The 19377-nt window shown below is 40.6% G+C and overlaps 1 protein-coding gene and 1 long non-coding RNA gene across 3 annotated transcripts in view; one reads left to right on the top strand and one right to left on the bottom strand.

Annotated features, from left to right (window-relative positions):
• Positions 1449 to 8237, top strand: LOC110392543. 2 transcript variants are annotated; one of them, XR_002434465.1, is made up of 5 exons: positions 1449 to 1978; positions 3168 to 3256; positions 3791 to 3858; positions 4634 to 4699; positions 8204 to 8237. It is a non-coding gene; the product is annotated as an uncharacterized LOC110392543 (long non-coding RNA). The 2 variants fall into 2 exon arrangements; XR_002434464.1 differs by having other exon boundaries at positions 1449 to 3256.
• Positions 5694 to 19377, bottom strand: part of GPR37 (G protein-coupled receptor 37) — a 15269-nt gene continuing 1585 nt past the window's right edge. The window contains exon 2 of the mRNA XM_021384782.1: positions 5694 to 9103. Coding sequence (XP_021240457.1) covers positions 8285 to 9103 — 819 coding nt within the window. The 3' untranslated portion in view covers positions 5694 to 8284. The remainder of the gene's footprint in view (positions 9104 to 19377) is intronic.

The raw sequence follows: 19377 nt of genomic DNA, 5'->3' as shown, positions 1-19377 counted from the left end.
ATTTATGCAGCTGCAGTACCCCAGGAGGAAGAAAGTACCCAAAGAAAAGTCCTCAAACCTCAAGGAGTTAAGGGTGACTTTTTCCTCACTTTATTTACAAAAAAAAAAAAAAAGAAAGAAAGAAAAAAAAAAAGAAAGAAAGAAAAAGAAAATAAAGTCCAGCCCTGCAGGCGGTGGAACCTTCAGTATCAGAGCATACAGTACTGCCTTGTGCAGGGATGAGGACAGCCTGAAACAGACTCTGAGAAGGCACAAACCGCTCCTATTCATCTGAAACCCAGCTCTGTTAGAGTGAATGCTAACATTGTTAACCATTTCATCACTAAGTGAGACATTAGGAACAGCAAGCTAACCTGTGTGCTCTCTATGAGTTATTAGGATGGAACAGGTCAGTGTTTTTGGGAAAAAATGCACAGTACTCTCTCTGGGGTTTTGGGGCTCCTTTACCAGGGTTCCATTTCCTGGCAGCAATATACAGGTCTATATCTGAGTCAAGGATTCAATCTGCTTTCATAGAATCATAGAATCATAGAATGGCTTGGGTTGAAAAGGACCTCAAAGATCATCGAGTCTCAACCCCCCTGCCAAGTGCAGGGTCGCCAACCACTAGACCAGGCTGCCCAGAGCCACATCCAGCCTGGCCTTGAATGCCTCCAGGGACGGGGCATCCACAACCTCCCTGGGCAACCTGTTCCAGTGCGTCACCACCCTCTGTGTGAAAAACTTTCTCCTAATATCTAACCTAAATCTCCCCTGTCTCAGCTTAAAACCATTCCCCCTTGTCCTATCACTATCCACCCTCACAAACAATCGATCCCCCTCCTGTTTATACGCTCCCTTCAAGTATTGGAAGACCACAATGAGGTCTCCCCGGAGCCTTCTCTTCTCCAAACTGAACAAGCCCAGTTCCCTCAACCTTTCCTCATAGGAGAGGTGCTCCAGCCCTCTGATCATCTTGGTCGCCCTCCTCTGCACTCGTTCCAACAGCTCCACGTCCTTCTTGTGCTGGGGGCCCCAGGCCTGGACACAGTACTCCAGATGGGGCCTCACGAGAGCCGAGTAGAGGGGGACCACCACCTCCCTCTCCCTGCTGACCACTCCTCTTTTAATGCAGCCCAGAACATAGTTGGCCCTCTGGGCTGCCAGCGCAAGGATTCAATCTGCTTTAACCCAAGGAAGCTGAGAAACAGTTACTATCAGAGAATTCCATTCTCAAAAGGCAGAAGTCAATGTAATCCTCACCTGAGCCTCTGTTTCTTCTACCTCCTGCTTTATTTTCTTCCTTTCCTATTGTCAGGATCCGATGGTAAAGCAATGATGTTTTACAGAGAAATTACTCTATATGAAACAAGGATGTTTTCAGGAGGAATTAGTAGTTGATGAGATTGGATTCCACTTAAACTGTTTTAAAAGTGGTTCAGTGCTGATCTCCTATTAACTGGCCCTGGCATTTGACAGAGTTGGACACATTGTCACCAACTACCAGGCCGCTGGATGCAGCTGCACTGCCAGCATCATTATTTGGTGGCATTGCCCATGAGAGATCCTTGTCCTTTTTGCTTCCAGATGCAGTTTCAGACAGTGCCATCCATATGTAGGTATATCTTGTATCAGACATAGATCAACAACACTCAGATTAATAATATAAATCTTAATCTAAGGTCATGACTGCTATTTGTAAAATGAAACCCTGAATGCGAAATGGTTTACATGGAGGTCATGAAGGCATCTAATTGCTTGCAACAGCATGCTTTATAGATTAAAATAGAAAATCAGTAAAGAGTCACAATGTGAAATAAAGATAGCAGTATCTCATGCAGGAACATCCTGTGTTTTGCTAAAGGGACACTGCAATTTTATGTTAGAAACATTGAATCATTTGTTTGGAAGGGACTTTTAAAGGTCACCTAGTCCTACTCCCCTGCAATGAACAGGGACATCTACGGCTAGATTGTTGGCTGAGCCCCGTCATTTACAGGTAGGTAAGCAAGCTTTAAGAAATTCATGCTGTATTGCTCATACTCTGTGCACAGGTCTCATACAATGTACGAGATTTCTTTCTGTTCCGCTTGCTTAGAGGAGGAAAGAATTCAGCTTCCTTATTTGTAAATAGTTTCCACAGGGAGAAAAACTATTCACCTTCAAGTTTCCCAGTGGATAAGTTGTGCAAAATGAATGCGACTTACAAGCTCAGTTTTAAAGAACAGATCATCAGGAAAACAAAAGAGGATTTTCCTTTGCTCGGGGGAGAGTTATTAAATGGAATAAGACATTGAGAGGAAAGATAAGAACAGTCAGCAGAAATCGTTTCAAAATAGAAAGAGTTTAGAAGAAAAAATGTGGAGTGTAAAAGCTAGCTACAGTTACAGATGGCTATCTCCTTTCTTGTGTTATTGTGTCCCCTGTACTACATTCAAAACACCAAATGTATTTTTCCTCTAGCACACATATGTATTAAATCAAATTGGAAGCATATTTTAGGAAAGAATTAAGTTTTCCAGTATAATAGTTAACAGGCTAAAATCTATTTATTTCTTCACATAAATAGTTGTATTGTCTTCAGTAAGGATTATCACAGATCCAGCTGCTATTAGATCATTTTATTCAGGCTATACACATTCTGGAGTCCCTTGTAGTTGTTATGAAATTTAGCCATAAACTGTTGCTGAACTATATAAAAATCTTTCATCTCTTTAAAAAGATTGGGCTGGCAAGCTTGCTTTACATCCCAGCCTTCAAAGTTCATTTATATTAACTGTCTCAAGATTAAGTTAGTCATGAATACGTTTCTAATGTAAGTGTTCTAATGTAAGTCCTCTCTCAGAGGACAACGGGATGAATTCCATGTGGATGTAAAAAAAGATGCTTGACGTAAGCCATGGAGGGAATTTCTTTAACAAGACAAAAGAATAAGTGCTCATGGGTTTTCTGCATTTTGCTTCAGAAAAAAAAGAAAGAAGAAAAATCAAAAACAAGTTACTTTTCTAATCCCAAAAATTGAGGATGAAAAATAAAAAGCTGAGAAGCAAAATAAAAGCCTTCCCTTTACCTGTAACTACCTTAATTGATAAAGTTACCACTAGTACTTTTGTTAAACACTCTAATTGAGAGCTCAGTAACTCTGACAGGCCAGATGTCTGTAACGCCTTCTACTTTTCAATAACAAGAACCTGTGAAGTCAAATTGAAGCTAAAGTGCACACGGGCAGAAGTCTGGCTTCAGCCTTGGAAGAGGCTGGGATAACTCCAACATAAAGGTATGTGGATATTGGCACCCCACATGACACAGTGCAGGGAATGCATCACAAGCAGGAGATGTGGCACTGGCTCTCAGTACTGCCATGGACAATCATGACACTGCCATGCTGAAAATGTCAGGGAGCCTTTGTTCCCACATCTGCTGTGTGACAGCCAAATGCTGATACTATTAAAATTTTTCAGTGTAAGTAAATTGCCTGGATTGTGGGGGTTCAACACAAGACATGGGTGTACTTCTCTGCCTCGTATTCTGATGAACTTGTAGTCCTCTACATGGGTCAGTATTTCCATAGCAGAGATGCCTGGGTATCTTGGAGCATCTCAGTCCATGTCTTTTTCGTTTCTTATTCACTACAAAATATACTGAGCTTTTGAAAATTTGACATTTAGCACCTGCTAAACATAGGTGTTAAATGACTCCATCAAAACAGTAGTGAAAAACTAAAGTTCCTGAAGCATGATAAAGTGTGTGTAGGAGACAGTTTTAATTCACATCATCTGCTCATTGACTCTGGCTGAACTGAACTTTACAGGAAATAAAAGGGTTGGAAAGAAGTAAAGGAAAAAGAAAGAAGAGAGGAATTATCACAGAAAATACCTGGTAAAACTTTATTTCTAATCACATTTCTCAAAGCTCATAAGAAAATGGTCATTGCTCATCACTTACTGGGTTTCCAGCCTGCAAAAGGATATTCCCAAGGTGAAGACTTAAGAAGCTAGTATTTAAAGGGAGTTTATAAATATGAGGGAAATCAACTTTTTACAAGAGTAGATAGTGATAGGATAAGGGGGAATGGTTTTAAACTAAAGGAATGGAGATTTAGATTAGATGTCTGGGGGAAGTTCTTTACCAAGAGAGCAGTGAGGTGCTGGAACAGGCTGCCCAGACGATCTGTGGATGCCCCTCCTCCCTGGAGGTGTTTAAGGCCAGGTTGAATGGGGCCCAGGGCAACCTGATCTAGTACTTGATCTAGTGTCTGGCAAGTCTGCCAGTGGCAGAGGGGTTTGGAGCCTGATGATCCTTGAGGTTCCTTTCAACCCAAGCCATTCTGATTCTATGACATGAAAGTTCTACTGTAAGGTTCCAGTTTCCTTTTGTAATTTGGGCAAATCATTAGGCCTGGGTTCTTAACGACCTGAGGTGAGTCAGCTTCCTACAGGCAGCTCGCCTCATAGGTTAATCCTCCAGAATAAAGGTAATACACAATCTCATCCATATTTGCTATAGTCTCTCCAAGGCAAAAGGATTGTAACCTAGAGCCTCAAAGATGTGTGTGTAGGCTTCTGCCCAGCATTGCCCCGCTAACCTTCAAGTATGCTGCCACACTGCCTACAAAATATTCTTTTCTGAGGAAATACCCTTTGGACATCAACAGGTGGACAAAAAGATCTGGGCGAGAGAGAAATGCAGATGACAAGTTACTGGACTTCCTTTTGCTAAGGTAACCCACAGTGATTACTCCTACTAGTATCTGAAATGGACAATTCCATCACAGAGTCTTGTTTGGATCTCAGATCTGTAAGATCAGTATGACAGTTGTACCATGGATCCTAACACTGTGAAATTTCTTATGAAAGTATGTAGGAAAACACCCTTGGAAACATTGTCCTTTGGAGACATTCTGTATGTTGCTGGCCTGCACAAAGATCACAATTTTGATGCGTGTCATGAAACCTAATCTTATTGGAGATACTGGAGCTCCTAATACGGCAATATATTTTTTTATTTCTTTATGAGACCAGGGCTGGGGTGATAGGTATTAACCCATCAATATCTGGGAAGTATAAGACTTTTTTATCTCACAATCTGATTTTCCATTCCACTGTGCTTCTTTTATGCTGGTCACCATCCCCACGTTTCCGTATTTAACATAAAATAATTACATTCTTGCCATAAACAGTTCCAAACCTTCATTCATCAGTCTATTAAATGTCCCCATGCTAATAGACAAATGCTTTACAGAACTAGTTTCAAAACAGACAGAAATGGCTCCTAAGAATATTTAAAAAGTAAGAAAAGCAAACACTAGGGAAATGCAAGCACATCAGTGTCTCCAGCAGGAAAAAAAAAACAGTGCAGTACTCCATCTTTAAAAAAAGGCCCATCTTTAACAACAGCAATCTTTTATCGTGACATTTAATGCATTAACAAGCCATGCCCCTGTCAGAACCACTGTCTCAGGCTGCAACAGTGCAAACCTGCTAATGTGAGATTAGTTTAACAGATTTAGGAAACAAATAACTGTCAAAAAGGTCTTCCAGCAGAAGAGGCAACATGACACTGGATACAAAGAAGCCCCACTGAATACAAGGCTGGAGAATGCTTCACTGCACAACCAGGATGGTGTATTCCCAACCACAGCATTACTGATTTCCAGGTTCTGCCTTCTCCGGTGACTTTTAAAACCTCTTTTTTTCTTTTTTTTTTTTCCCTGATTTTTTTTTTTTTTTCTCCAGTAAGATTTACATATGGAGGAAATGTTTCAGTGGACATGCACTGCAACACTGAGGGATACAGAGTGCTTAACCTGGGAGTGAATGCCAGTAGATATCACACACATCCACTGCAGGCTGGAGAGAAGGAGGCAGGCACCTTCATGCCTGAGGCTGCTGGGGACTTATGCTCCAGTGTAGCCTTGCATTAAGCAAAACATCAGAATTTAACATTCCAAAGTAATTTCTGTATTTATTCTTGTAAAAAAGAGTGCTTCTTCCCATTCTGTTGTTCTTTTCTCAAGTCCTTGAACCACTGTTCATGCTGTGACTCAAAAGAAACAATTAAGCGCAAGCAACATGACAGAGAAACAGAGGGAGTTTTATTCCCATTCTTTACAAATATTGACACCTAAAAAAGAATAGTACAAATCAAAATGCAGAGATGGGAAAATGTATTTGAGAAGACAGGCACCACAGTGAAGAGATTTTGGTTTTACGTTTTGATACATTTCACAGTGTACTGAATGTAACCAGCAAGGTGAAGTCAATGAGAAGTTTAGAAAGAAGGGACTGTCCCCCTGTCCTAAAAAGTGATTGACATTCTTACAAAATGATTTTAAAATGATTTCAAAAACTTAGGTATCATAGCAAGTCCTAAGCAGAATCACATATGGAAATTCAGGCCTCTGCTCAAACCAAACTGCTTTTGTTAGAGCTTAATTCAAAAATGAGAAACTCAAGTGTATTTATATTCACGTTCAGATGCTGCTGCTTTTCAGCTGAATTTTTTATAGGTTAAAACCATGATGAAAAAGAGGGAATACTGCTTGCCAAGCAGATACAAAGATTAAACACATTACATCTAGAATCTACAAAGAAAAGAAAAATAGACTCCTTTCCAAAAGTTACAAGTTCCTTAACATAGTTAGAGGTAGGTATCACAAAGACTACATCTCTTACTGTTAATTTCAGAGTCCAAGTGCCTGTGGTTTTACTACAGCAAGCACTGTTGTGGTTGTGTTACTGAGTTAGTTAGTACTAAAATATAAGATAATTGTTATGAATTCTGTTCCTTAGCGTGTGCCTACACTTCAGCCCACTGCCCAGGGTATGTATGAGGCAACTTGCTCGCCCAGAGCAGTCTGTTTACTTCAGCCAAGAAGTGGGGTTAAACAAACTGTGCTGGTATGGATGGGCACTTCCCTGTCTCCGATCCAGCTTGCTTATAACAACCCTAGATTTTACAATACCACACAGTTGCTTGCAGTGTTGACATATCCCCATTTTAATAAGTCTGTGGACAGCAAGATACCATCACAAAACATTCTGTGGATCTCAAGAACAGCTTCAGCGCTGTGAGCTGCTGGTGAATGGCAGTCTCTGTGAGGGCAACATGATTTATAACCGGTATACACAGCCCCCGCAATTAATATTCATGCTACATATCCCAGAATAAATAGGAGATGCCAGTCTGATCCAAAGCCCTCAGAAATGGTTGGAAGGCTTTGCATTCACTGCAATGGGCTCTGGGTCAAGCCCCAAGTGTCCAAGTGTGTTTATATCTCTTTTTTTCCTTTCTTTTTTTAAAAAGAAGAAATCCACTCTCCACATTTTTCAGTCCCTCACATTTATTGTCACCAAACCTCCGGCAAAAGAATGGCTTCCTTCTGCAGCGGGACTCACTGCAACCAGCAGAAGGTATATACACAGGGACTGAGGACATAACCTCCATGTAAAACCAGTAACAAATCGGAAAGAAATTTGATTTTGAAACCACACAAGACAAAATTTAGCAAGAAAACAAATCTTTCTTCTTAAGAAGTACAAAATAACTCAGATTTATATACTTTTAAGTCAAGAAGGAAAGTTTCAATGAGGCACATTGGATCTTTATGTGTTAAAAATCCACTCATGTAAATCTAATGCCATTATAACCATCTTCCTTAAACACTCTAATTATAGTCACCAAGCGTAGGTACATGAATGGCAAATTAAATAAGACCATTTAAATTATTTTATGCAAAGTAAAGGTTTTTTACTTATTAAAGGAATTTAATACTAGAGGTGATCCTTGTTGAATGCAGATTGACAAAGAAGTTAAAGAATAAAACCTCATTTATTTTTATGCTTCTTTATAAATTTTTCAAAGTCCAAGCTCTCTCACAATAGTGTACAGTAATTGGATTAAAACCACCTTCAAATACTCTCCACCACATCTTTTACATTAAACATCCTGCAAAACCCACAATGTCTATATAATCATTTTACAGCGATTATCAAAACAATCATGAAATTAAATAAAAGCAGACTGACACAGACCCTTCTCCACAAATAATGAAATCCTAGCACCATACAAAATATCATGACTTAAAACTGAGTACTAGCTCTCCTTCTCTCCCTTTCTTTCAATAACCAGACTAATTATTTTCCAGAGCATGACTGTTAGTATGCAGATTGGTTTCCAGAGTAGTTTTCAATAATCAATTATTTTTCTTATACTTTTCTTCCAGAAAGAAAAATATGAAGTTTCAGGGGAAAAAAAAAAAAGAAGAATTAAAAAAAAGATACAAAAAATAAAGTCCTAGGGTCAATCAACAGTGAGTCCCCACAGAGGCAAATGTAGACATTTCACGGCGGATGGTGCTGAAAGGGGAGAGCTCCAGCTCTGTGGTGTACTCATTGTCGTTGTCATCGCTTGTCACTGTTGAAGATTTCTGGATGCATTCATCACAGCAGCAACAGCAACACTCCATAAAGGCCCGGCTAAAAGGTTTACAGAGACAGAAAAGGAGGACTGGGGTAACACAGGATTTAAAGAACAAGAGGAACTGGCTAATGAGATGGAGAAGATCCATAGTCTGCCGAGAAACCCCTGTGGCCATGTAGGCAGTCACAATGTTGCAGATGTTTTCAGGAATTATGCAAAACCCATATAAAATGGTCAAAGCCACCACTGTGCAGTTCATCTGACTTTCTAGCTGAATTTGTCGCTTGTTCCCTCTTGTGCAAGCCTTTTCCGCCCTCCTGATTTTCCTTGCTGTTACCAGGGAGCAGGTAATAGTGAAAAGAGTCGGCAAACAAAAATAGCAGCCAAAGTACCACCAGAGTCTTGCCCCATCGTACGTAAGAGCCAGCACATAGATGGTGTCGGGCAGCGCGGTGGAAATCTTCACCACGCAGCGCTCGCCAGGTGGGCTGCCACTGTACTCGGGGTCCTCCTTGGTCAGCTGGCGCAGCACCACCTCCGGCAGCGCCAGCAGCAGGGCCCCCACCCAAATGACGGCCAGCTTGGCTGTCGTCGAGGTGCAGTTCTCGATCATCTCATAGTACATCTGCACGTTGGTGGCAGCGCGGAACCGGTCGATGCAGAGGGCGCACAGTGTGAACGTGGTGACTCCGAGGGAGGCCACCTGCAAAGGAGAAAAGGCAAGGCCAGTTAATACAGGTGCTGCCTGGAAAAAGAGAAAGAACAAAAAGAAGAGCTACAAGGCTTCAGACCATTATGCCTTGGAGAGAGGAAAAACTTTGTCTCTTTCAAAATCTACCTGGTCCACAAACAATGGCAGTTTTTTTGAAGATGGAAAATGAAAGCCTGAACTCGCTCAGGCAGAAGAGGAAATGGTACCTCGGATTTTTTTTTACCACTGAGGGAAGTTTATACTCTTTCACAGTTAAAGAAAGCTCACTATTAATGCGAAGCACCAATTAAGTCTAGTTCTTTGACTGACAAAGGCAAAGCAAAATCTTCTTCTGGGGTATTGGTGTAGGAAACAGTTGAGCAACATCAAAAGCATCATCACAGGTAGAACTCAGTACTTAGCTTCCAGTGTTTGCTGAGCTACCATCCCACATGCTTCCTGAAGAGTACATCCTTTTGTTGCACTGCCTACAGATAGTTATTTCAGCTTGGTATAATGCTGTCTTGGAGGTCCATGCGAGCACTCATGCAACTCTGAGTGACACAAACATTGGGGAACTAATACAGAAAACCCCTTCCTTCCCTCATTTTTCTGAAGAGTCGTTTTCTGAAAGATCAGTTCCTCCATAGGGATTGGACTTAAAGTCAAAAAGGGAAAGATCAGAGAGTCCTACTTCAGCAGAAGTTCAGTTATACCCCCATTCACTGAGCATGTGGGGGATCATAATATCAACACCTTAAAAATCTTCAAAATTTAGGAACACTGTGGATTAAGCATCCATTGAATGGAGTAAAGTTCAACAACTGCAGCTGTGGACTTGGGCTCTTAAGTGAAATTTTGATGCGATGTAGGCTTATAAAGTCATCCTGGGCTCTGAGTTCAAAAAGACTACATTGAATATTCAGACTTCCGAAGATTGTGCAAAATAAAGGTCTTGACTATAATAGTTAAGCTTTAATAATCGATCTTCAACATCTAATCTAGAAAAATGTCTCAGGAAAATCTTGGCATAAGTTCTTAGGAGATATCCTGTGCAACAGTGTACTGAAAGTCAGGAGAAGTGGCACAAGTCCCATTGTTTATATTATTTAAAGATGAATTGGACAGACCTCTCAATTATATAAGGAACAAGTAGAGAGCGATGCATATGCTCTACCTTTAGTAACCATCATTCTATGCATAAACAGAAATTTTGTACTATCATGAAATATAATTTCCTATCATTTTATCCTGTTTAAAATTAAATTTCCTAAAAACAAATTTGCAAGAGGACTATATACATTTCAGCCTAATCCTGTTTTGAATAAATTCAACTTCAGTTCAAATTCAAAGCAGAACTCCCATTAACTTCAATCAGAGAAAGATTAGGTGCTCTGTTGCATTCTAATTCATTTATTTTCTTGGGTTTGTATGCTTCTGTTATGCTGGAAATGTGTTGAAGCAAAAGAAAAGAAACTGTTACAATAATATTCCTAATAAATTTAAATAATGCTTACTTTTACCATGAGTAAGCCACATGTCTGTGCAATTAACTGGGAAATCTAGGGTAATATTAAGCTGTTCACTCTAATTTCTGCTTACTCAAATTTGATGTACGATGACATATTTAAATTTCATGTTGGTACATTTCAAGAACACACTGACTTCCACCATAATTTTGAATCATTCCTGTTTATGCATCTCTTGCAAAAAGTTCTGCAAAGACAGATAGTACAATTATGCACAATTATATAAATGCATTGTTAATTTCTAAAATTCTAATATTTCTAAAATTGAATATCACTGAAAAATGTCAGGAACTTGGGATCCGAACTGCCAAGCATTGCCTTAGTTGCATAATTCTTTGAAGCAGCTTCCCAAAAGATGGAACAAATAAGATACAATATCTTATTAACTAACCTTCAGTGGCAGGAAAAACTGACAGTGACTAAGCAGTACCGTAAACGCTTTTAACAGGCAAATCTATTGATTCAGGGAGTTAAACTGTTGGACAGTGTTCAAAGAAAGCTTGGTAAATACCAGCAAAAAATAAAAACAGCTATAGAAAAATCACAGCTATAGGGAAATCTTTAGGACAATTAGATATTAGATAGTGAAAGATAATTTCCACGTATAACTTCTGAGAGTCACATTTCCAAATCCAAGACTAGTGACTTTGTTTGCAAAACATTTGGGTGTGTGTGCAGTCTTCAATTTCCTTAGAGTGACAGCAAAACCTTTAGTCAGAATATCCAGCTCCAATAACAGAAGGGCCTGGGACTGAGTTCTCAACAATTATGGGAGACGGGGAAATACCTGAGACTCAGAAATGAAAAGGGATTAAAATTAATCATCAGAACTGAAGGAAATATGCATTTTTGTACATTATTTTCCTTATCTGCTCTCGTTTTAATGCAACGATGTGAGCATCTCCCCCGCTCCCTAACACACACACTTTTATTGTTTCAGCAATCCATTACAAACGGGCAGTTATACAGTAGCTAAGACATTAAACTCTGCAGCTGTTAAGGCTGGACTAATGAAAGAAGACATGTCTACCATGAACAAACATAACCTACGGGGCTCCTGTCACATTAATTGACCGGCAACTTGGAGGCTTAAAACAGCGAAATAGAGCAAGAGAAAAACAATGAAGAACAGTGGAAGTCAGCTTTGAAAATTCTCCCATGGATTCACTGATCAAACAAGATTGAAAAAAAAAAAGCTAGTGCTTCTCTGGAATAGTCAATGTTTTCCTGTTTTCTGTAGATTAATGGAGTTGGTGATGACATGGGAAAGCCTACAAAAAACAGCCAAACAAAAAAGTACTCCCAAGCAGATGAACAGGGATTCACTCCAGCTGACTTGTTGAAAGGCAGTGCAGCAATGTAAGGGGGCTCTAATTACTTATCCCCCTTCATTCCCTCTGCATTGCAGAGGATGAATAATAGCCAGCAAAATCAATGGCTGCTGCTCTCCACCTATGTGGGCAAGAACGGGGGCACACACTCTAAATGTTCATACAGTTTCAGTTTATGGGTGTTTCTTTGTAGCAGTCATACAAAAAAATTAGGTCTAAACTGAAAATGTGAAAGAAGCCACAGAAGTCTCCCTTTTTTATCTGTCACTTTGCCCTGAAATAATCACAGAATAATGGTGATTATGGACAAATTAAAAGGACAAATTAACAAATCCCGAAATAATGTGAAGCCGCATGGAGTTTAATGGTGTTCTCCTTGTTGTAACAGATCAGTGTCTGATACACAGTTGCAGCCTTAATTCCAACAACCTGGCAGGAAATGAAGCAAGGCAAGGTTGAGTAAGGCTCAGTAGCTTTGGATGATCACTTAGTTGTCTGATTTATTTCCATACGGTCCCTATGAAGATTCTCCTTCAGCCTCTCAACATTGGGAGTGACATCAGTTTACATTCTTCTCTTACTACATGATATCAAAAAGGTCCCCAGATATCTAACCATGTATCTGCTCTGAAGAGGAAATAACTGAGGTTATTTCCCTGGGCTGAAGCTATGTAAGGGAAGACCAGCCACAGCATGCACACAAAAGAAGGCACTGTTGTTACAAGAGAGTCTCTTAATATTGTCGCTCCTTTGACAGCCCTGACAGGGATGTTACTGGGCACAGCGGTGCTCCTTTGAGACACTGCATAAACCTTCAGTCATTAGCTCATCAGCTGTTAGTCAACTGTGTCAAAGCTCATTTGGGGAACTGAGGCCACAGAGAGCAACAGTAAACTCATGAAATGCTCAGCGTAATTGCATCAGTTCTCTCCATCCCTCCAACATTTCCCTTTCGTGAGCTTTAACAATTACCAAAATGTTCCCAGGCCTTCCCTGGCCTGTCCTACTTCTTCTCCTGGCTGTGGTCCCACAGTGTTTAGCCCCAGCCTGCATGAGCAGAGCCTCGGCTGCCCACGGGAGCAGCGCAGATTTCGTAGGGTGTGCAATGACAGTGCAAACAAGACTCTGAATTCTCTCTCACCTGTTTGACAAGATAAAGGTAACAAAAACAAGACCAGAAAAGGTGACTTGAGTGAAAAAGTTGAAGAAGAACCGATACAGCGAGCTAATAAAAAAAATGGTCACTCAGTCTAGAAAGATGAAGACCAAGAAGTGATATTACTGTTACCTACAAATAAGTCTGTGTAGAGATACAAAAGTTGCTTTAGTTGAAGGGCAATTAATATAACAGAATAGAAATCAACTAATCATGAGCAACTCAAGGAAATGAGAGGAACCATGAATCACCGAAAGCTGTTGTGGAGCATGCCTTCTGACGGAGAACTGAGGGAAAACAGTGTAGGCTGAGTTCTGCAGAGCCAGATAAAATAAATGGAGTTATGAGAAATGGTCGCTTTTACCAGCTGAAGCTGGATTTTCTTTGTTACAGAGCAGGATGAGAACCCAAACATTTCCCCATCGGAAATACAAAAACTAAACTGCAGAAAAGTTTGACCACCACAACTAGCTCAGCTGTTTCTGAGCTCTCGGTGACACTCCCTAAACTCTTTTTACCCATCCCTGTTATATCACATAAACAATTTTTTTTTTCCCTGAGTCATTACTGCCTATAGTCTTATTATGGCTGTTCTACATCCAAACCAAATGTCATTGCTTTAGAGTATGTTTATGCAGTATTTCATGGAAACTCTTGGAAAGTTATCAGTTTTGCCTAAGATAAATAAACTAAGTTAGCACAGACAGTATTTTTCTTGTAGTACTCTACACTTGCAGTAGAGAGTCTAATACTAAGACTGGACTACCAGAAAAAAAGCAAGAAACTGGAATCTGCTATCATGGAGATGTTCCACGCACACAGAACAATGGGTACAGTACAGCTGTTTCCTTTCCACTACTTTTAACATTCATACCAGGGAGGCATAAAGCCTGTATGCTTTGTGTGTTTCTTACCCTTCCAAATATCCTAAGAGTAATATTCAGAATTAACTTCCATGAGCTGTTCTTGAATTCTGTTGGAAATAAAAGCCAACCAGATTGTCAGGGCACTGGAAGTAGCTATTAGACTATACCATATGCTTATCCAGAGGGCTGGAAAAATCACAAAACACATTTTTTTGTCCATTTCCTATTTGAAATCTACCCTGCTACTATACAAGTAAATTAAATTTACTTTTTATTATTTTAAGAAAGAAAAGAGCACTGCTCTCCACTGAGGATCACATTCTCATCAGTCTACACAAGGGACTCCTGTGCTAACTCCTAATATTAACAACATGGAGCTACTGCTAAAAATCTGCCTCTTCTTTGCAGGAAAAATCTGGTCATATGGAGAAATGACAGCCCTATGCTCATCCTACAGTCAATGGTGCTGGGATGGCAGATGCTGTTTTTTCTCTCCACACATACGTAACTTAAATATTACTGACCTAATTTTAAACCTAGTCTGACACAAATTCATTTCCATGCTGAAATGCCACATGCAAAATTTAAGACAAAAGCAAAATTTTATGGACAATTTATGACTCCCTCAGGACAGGGTTTGCAGAGGAGAGAAAGGTTGACAGAACAGCAGCTATCACCATGCTGCTAATGCCTAAGGGGCACAGATAGACTAGCACTTCTGTCTTAAAAAAATATTTATTGTGTGATAAGTGCTGAAGGTATTCTACTCAGTAAGACAAATGCAGCCTTTGCTCTGGAAAACCTCCAGTATGAAGCTTTGAAACTGCAAATTTGTATGTGGATCTCCATCTGTGACCCGGAGGACTTTCTGGAGGTTCAAGAGACTGATTCCAAGTAAGTCAAAGAAGAGACATGATGATATAGAACAACAAACGTCTCAGACCAAACAGGTAATACATAGCTTTTAAAAACTCCCATTACAGATTGGAAACTTAAAACAAGGATCAATTCTGACAGCTTTGTAACAGGCAAAGAATGGCCGCTTCCTTTGTGCTGCTCATTTGCCTCGAGCAAATGAAAGAGAGAAAGGGGAAAAAGCCTTACCTCCAAATTGCCCTCAAAAGGTTGGCTCCAGGGAAGAAAAAAAAAAAAAGAGAGCAATTCATATTCCAGACCAAATCAATCCTCAGACTTTCAACTAAGAATACTGATAGCCTTTCTGGAATGGAAGTTATCCACCAGAAACCAGAGATGCCACAAATCGGTTGCCAGAACTGCACAAGGCCATAAAATAGCCTCTGCAAACCATAATTCCAGACTCTTCCCCTGTCCTAAATCCCTACACCTCTGTAGGTAGTTTATCTCAGTCTGACAGCATAGAGTGTGACGTCTGCTTCCAACTAGTGCCCTCCAACTCATCAAGTCCCTCTCATAACCTTTGAGAACAGAATGCACACTATTTGAGAAAGCTTCTTTTTAAAGCCAGAAAGACAGTTTCTAGTCCTGGTTGACACAATCCATGTGTCATCCTGGCAAGCTGCTTTGGGCTTTAGGAAACTTACTTAACCTGTTCACTATTGGCTTCCAGGATTAAAATAAAAAATAAAAATGCTGCTTTACAGGACTGTTGCACTGAATAGATGTGAAATGAATAGAAGCGCAGTGAAGTTATTAATTTTGTCTACATCCACACTTCAAGCTTAATTCAGAGTCAAGAAAAATATAAAGCATTAATCTGTACGTAGGTAAAAAGAAACTATATTCTATACTCCTATTTTTTTCTACTTCTGTTGCTGAAATGACTGGATATGCTTAAACAAGGTGCAGCAAAGGGTTGCAGATTGGCAGGTCTTCTGGAAAGGGAATTAGACAAAGTCACTGCTTTTGTATCACGCTTACCCTGTATCTCCTGATATGAATAACAGCGATCAAAGCATACGGAAGACAACTTCCACATAAACACTGCGCAGACAAACACTTCAGACCTGGCTACACAAAGCTAGACTTCTATCTGCAGAGAAGTCACAAAACATGAAGAACAGCATAGAAAACTGAAACTGTAAAGGAAAAGCATATCTCCACACATCTTTACGAGAAGTTGCCACAATTTAGAATCATAGAATCATTAAGATTGGAAAAGACCACTAAGACCAACTAGTCCAATCATCAACCCATCACCACCACACCCACTAAGCCATGTCCCCTCAGTGCCTTTTCTTGAGCACCTCTAGCAACAGCGGCTCAACCACCTCCCTGGGCAGCCTGTGCCAATACCTCACCACTCTTTCAGAGAATAAATTGTTCCTTATATCCAACCTGAACCTCCCCTGGTGCAAATTAAGGCCATTACCTCTCATCCTATCCATAGTTATCTGGGAGAAGAGGCTGACACCCACCTCGCCACAACCTCCTTTCAGGTAGCTGCAGAGGGCAATAAGGTCTCCTCTTCTGCAGACTAACCAATCCCACAATACTTGTGTTCCTGATCCTTCAACAGCTTCATTGCCCTTCTTCGGACACCCATTTGTTCTACCTCCCTTCTCAGGTAGTGTTTTCAAATCTACTTTGCCAGAATAGCATCACCACCAGAGACTAGTAAAGTTCTTGATGGAGAACACTTCACCTACTTCAACCATCTTCATCACCTCAAGGCCATGCACAGAAGAACTAACTCATTCAAGTTCCTCCTTGGCCATGTGTACATTATTCCTTATGCAAGTAGAGCCAGGACATAGTTTTAAAGGATAGTTACAAGTAACTAAACTGTAATAAAATATGCACCTTAAATGTATTTGGTCACAGCAGTTCTTTATTAAACATGGGAAAATTGCCTTTAAAATTAAATGCGGTGAAGATTTCCACTACTGGAAGCTCAACATTTACCTATTCAAATGTACTTGAAGGTATGGTAAAACATTTTCCCCAGACTTTGAGCATACGTGTTATCACTGGCAACAGATGTTTTGTTGAAATTCTGTACGATACCCACTGAACAGCACAAATAAAAGAACAATTGGCCACAGGAGGCTAAACACTCAAGAACACTCAAGGCTCCCCATTTACTTGAAACTTCTGAGCACAACACAAAGCAGGCTTGAGTTACGTTAAAATGCGGTGATCACCACACCACCTCCACTAGAAAATCAGCTGTCCCCCACTGCCCCAATCTGTGCAGTTGTAAGAGTACAGGCTAGTACAAGGGGGTTTAGCCCAACAAGGCTCCCTGGCACTTGAAAGGGAGATGATCTGTCTGGATCTACAGCGCTGGGTGAGACACATAGGTCCCTGAGCACAGGAGGAGAGCTGACATACAAAAAAAAGAGGTGCAGAGAATGAAACAGAGACACCAAAAAGAACAAAACATTGGGTTACCTTACAAAAAAACACTGACAAGCAGTTTAAAATTTGTCCATCTCTGGGACAACTCTAGTTGTATTCCACAGAGGTCTGGAAAGCTCCCCTGAAAGCAACTGTCTACAACTTTCTTCTCAAGAAGCTGAGAATTCATTCCCCTCTCATTGCATAAGCACGGGATGAGCCTGCCCACGTGTGTTACACTGGGGAAGGCAGTGTCTGTCATCTGGCTGTACGATGGCACTGCTCATGGAGCCGTGGCTGCTCAGGGGACAGGTTTGCTCCACATCTGCAGTGTTCCCAGCGGTGTCAGTACGGATGGTAACACCCGTGAGGTTGGAACTGCACTCGGAAAGTGGCAGACATTGGCTCTAATTCCCACCTCTATGTCTGCAGGGTCAAATCACAGAATCATAGAAACATTTTAGTTGGAAGGGACCTTTAAAAGTCATCCAGTCCAACTCCCCTGCAATGAGCAGGGTTTTCTTCTACTTACTGCTCCCAGGGTGATGAATATACTTTACACGTGCATTATACTTAATGACTAATGAACAAAATAGGTACAATTCTGGGAGTGACATGGTGCCTCAAGGCTCTCTCTATTCAGTTGTGTACCTCAGATATAAATTAATTACATTTCCTCTGGAAAGAGGAGAATGCTCCACTTTTAGACCCCAATGATGACCAAGCCTCAGACAGGCACCATTGGGCTGGTCCTCATCAGTGGATGGCTGACAGTTCTTGAATAAAAGTTAAGCTGTAGGCATCTGAGGAACTGTAAAGTGAAAACTAAGATGTCATTAGAGAATAAAGAGGGGTTAGCAGCTGCCGAATGCTTTCAGGATTACAGCTACCTTTGGCAGCTACATTTCAGCTCAGGTAATTCAGCGATGAAGGTGTGAATTCCTAAGCATGTGTATATCGGCCAGCTCTAACACTATGTCCTTTGCAGACAGGGCTGAAACATCTCCAGAGTGGCAACATGAAAATAAAATATTTTTTTGTGTGTGCAATTCAAGAAGATTACATTTGGTTCTTATCCATTTCAGTTACCAATAACTTCATTAAAATATGAAGCTTTGTGTATTTTTCTTTTAAAAAAGAAGTGGTAAACTCTTCATTCCCCAAATCCAGGCAGCATACAGAACTAACTTTGAAAAACAGCGTGGCCATGCAAATCACCCAATTATGGACCTCTTTAAAAATCTATATTATAAAGAATCACTCCTATTTTGTATCTGGATGCAGCAAAAAAGCTGAGGAAGTGTGAAGGGTGGGGAGGGGAAAGTGCTGAAATACTAAACTTACACTGCTGCTTTAAATAACGTGGTTACGCTTTAACTGAAGCAGTAACTACTCATCTACTACACAGCAGCCCAAGAACTGAATTCAGAACACTCAGAAACTCCTGCCCAAAGCACCTATCAGCATTCCCAACAAATAGGTGTTTCTTCCTTCACTTCTTCCCAAACACAGGTCAATAGACTGTACTCTGAGCTTTCCAGATCACAGCAGTGGTACACCACCGGCCTCAGTACCTCCGAGCACAACACAGCTCCACCCTTTGTCCAGTACTGCAAGTAACAGAGTGCATCGCACAGAACAGAAGCGATGGCAGTGTAGCAGATGCACACTCTTTCTGAATGCTTTCTTAAAAATATCAGGTGGCAGCTGTACCAACATACTGTGGAAACTGACATTCTATGTGCTAATAACAAGGTTATTTTTTTTCTCCCTTTTTTCACACCTTTAATATCGCATGTGTACTACAAGCGAATCAACAGTTACTTCCTCAGCTTCCAGTTAGAGAATAACGCTGAGCAGAAGGATCTGGGGAAAGAGCAGAGGCAGCATTCCGGGCTCCCACTCCACCTCACCCCTCAGCTCCAGCAGCACACGAATCCAACCTTCCCGCAGCCCATCCCAAGTCACTCCCTGAATCATTTCACTTTAAGGAAAGACAGAAAGAAAGAAAGAAAGACAGAAAGAAAGAAAGAAAGACAGAAAGAAAGAAAGAAAGACAGAAAGAAAGAAAGAAAGACAGAAAGAA

Source organism: Numida meleagris, chromosome 1 (genome assembly GCF_002078875.1).
Source record: "Numida meleagris isolate 19003 breed g44 Domestic line chromosome 1, NumMel1.0, whole genome shotgun sequence".
Lineage (NCBI taxonomy): Eukaryota > Metazoa > Chordata > Aves > Galliformes > Numididae > Numida > Numida meleagris.
Note: the sequence above shows the minus strand (reverse complement) of the source record. Positions and strands in the feature narration are given on the sequence as shown.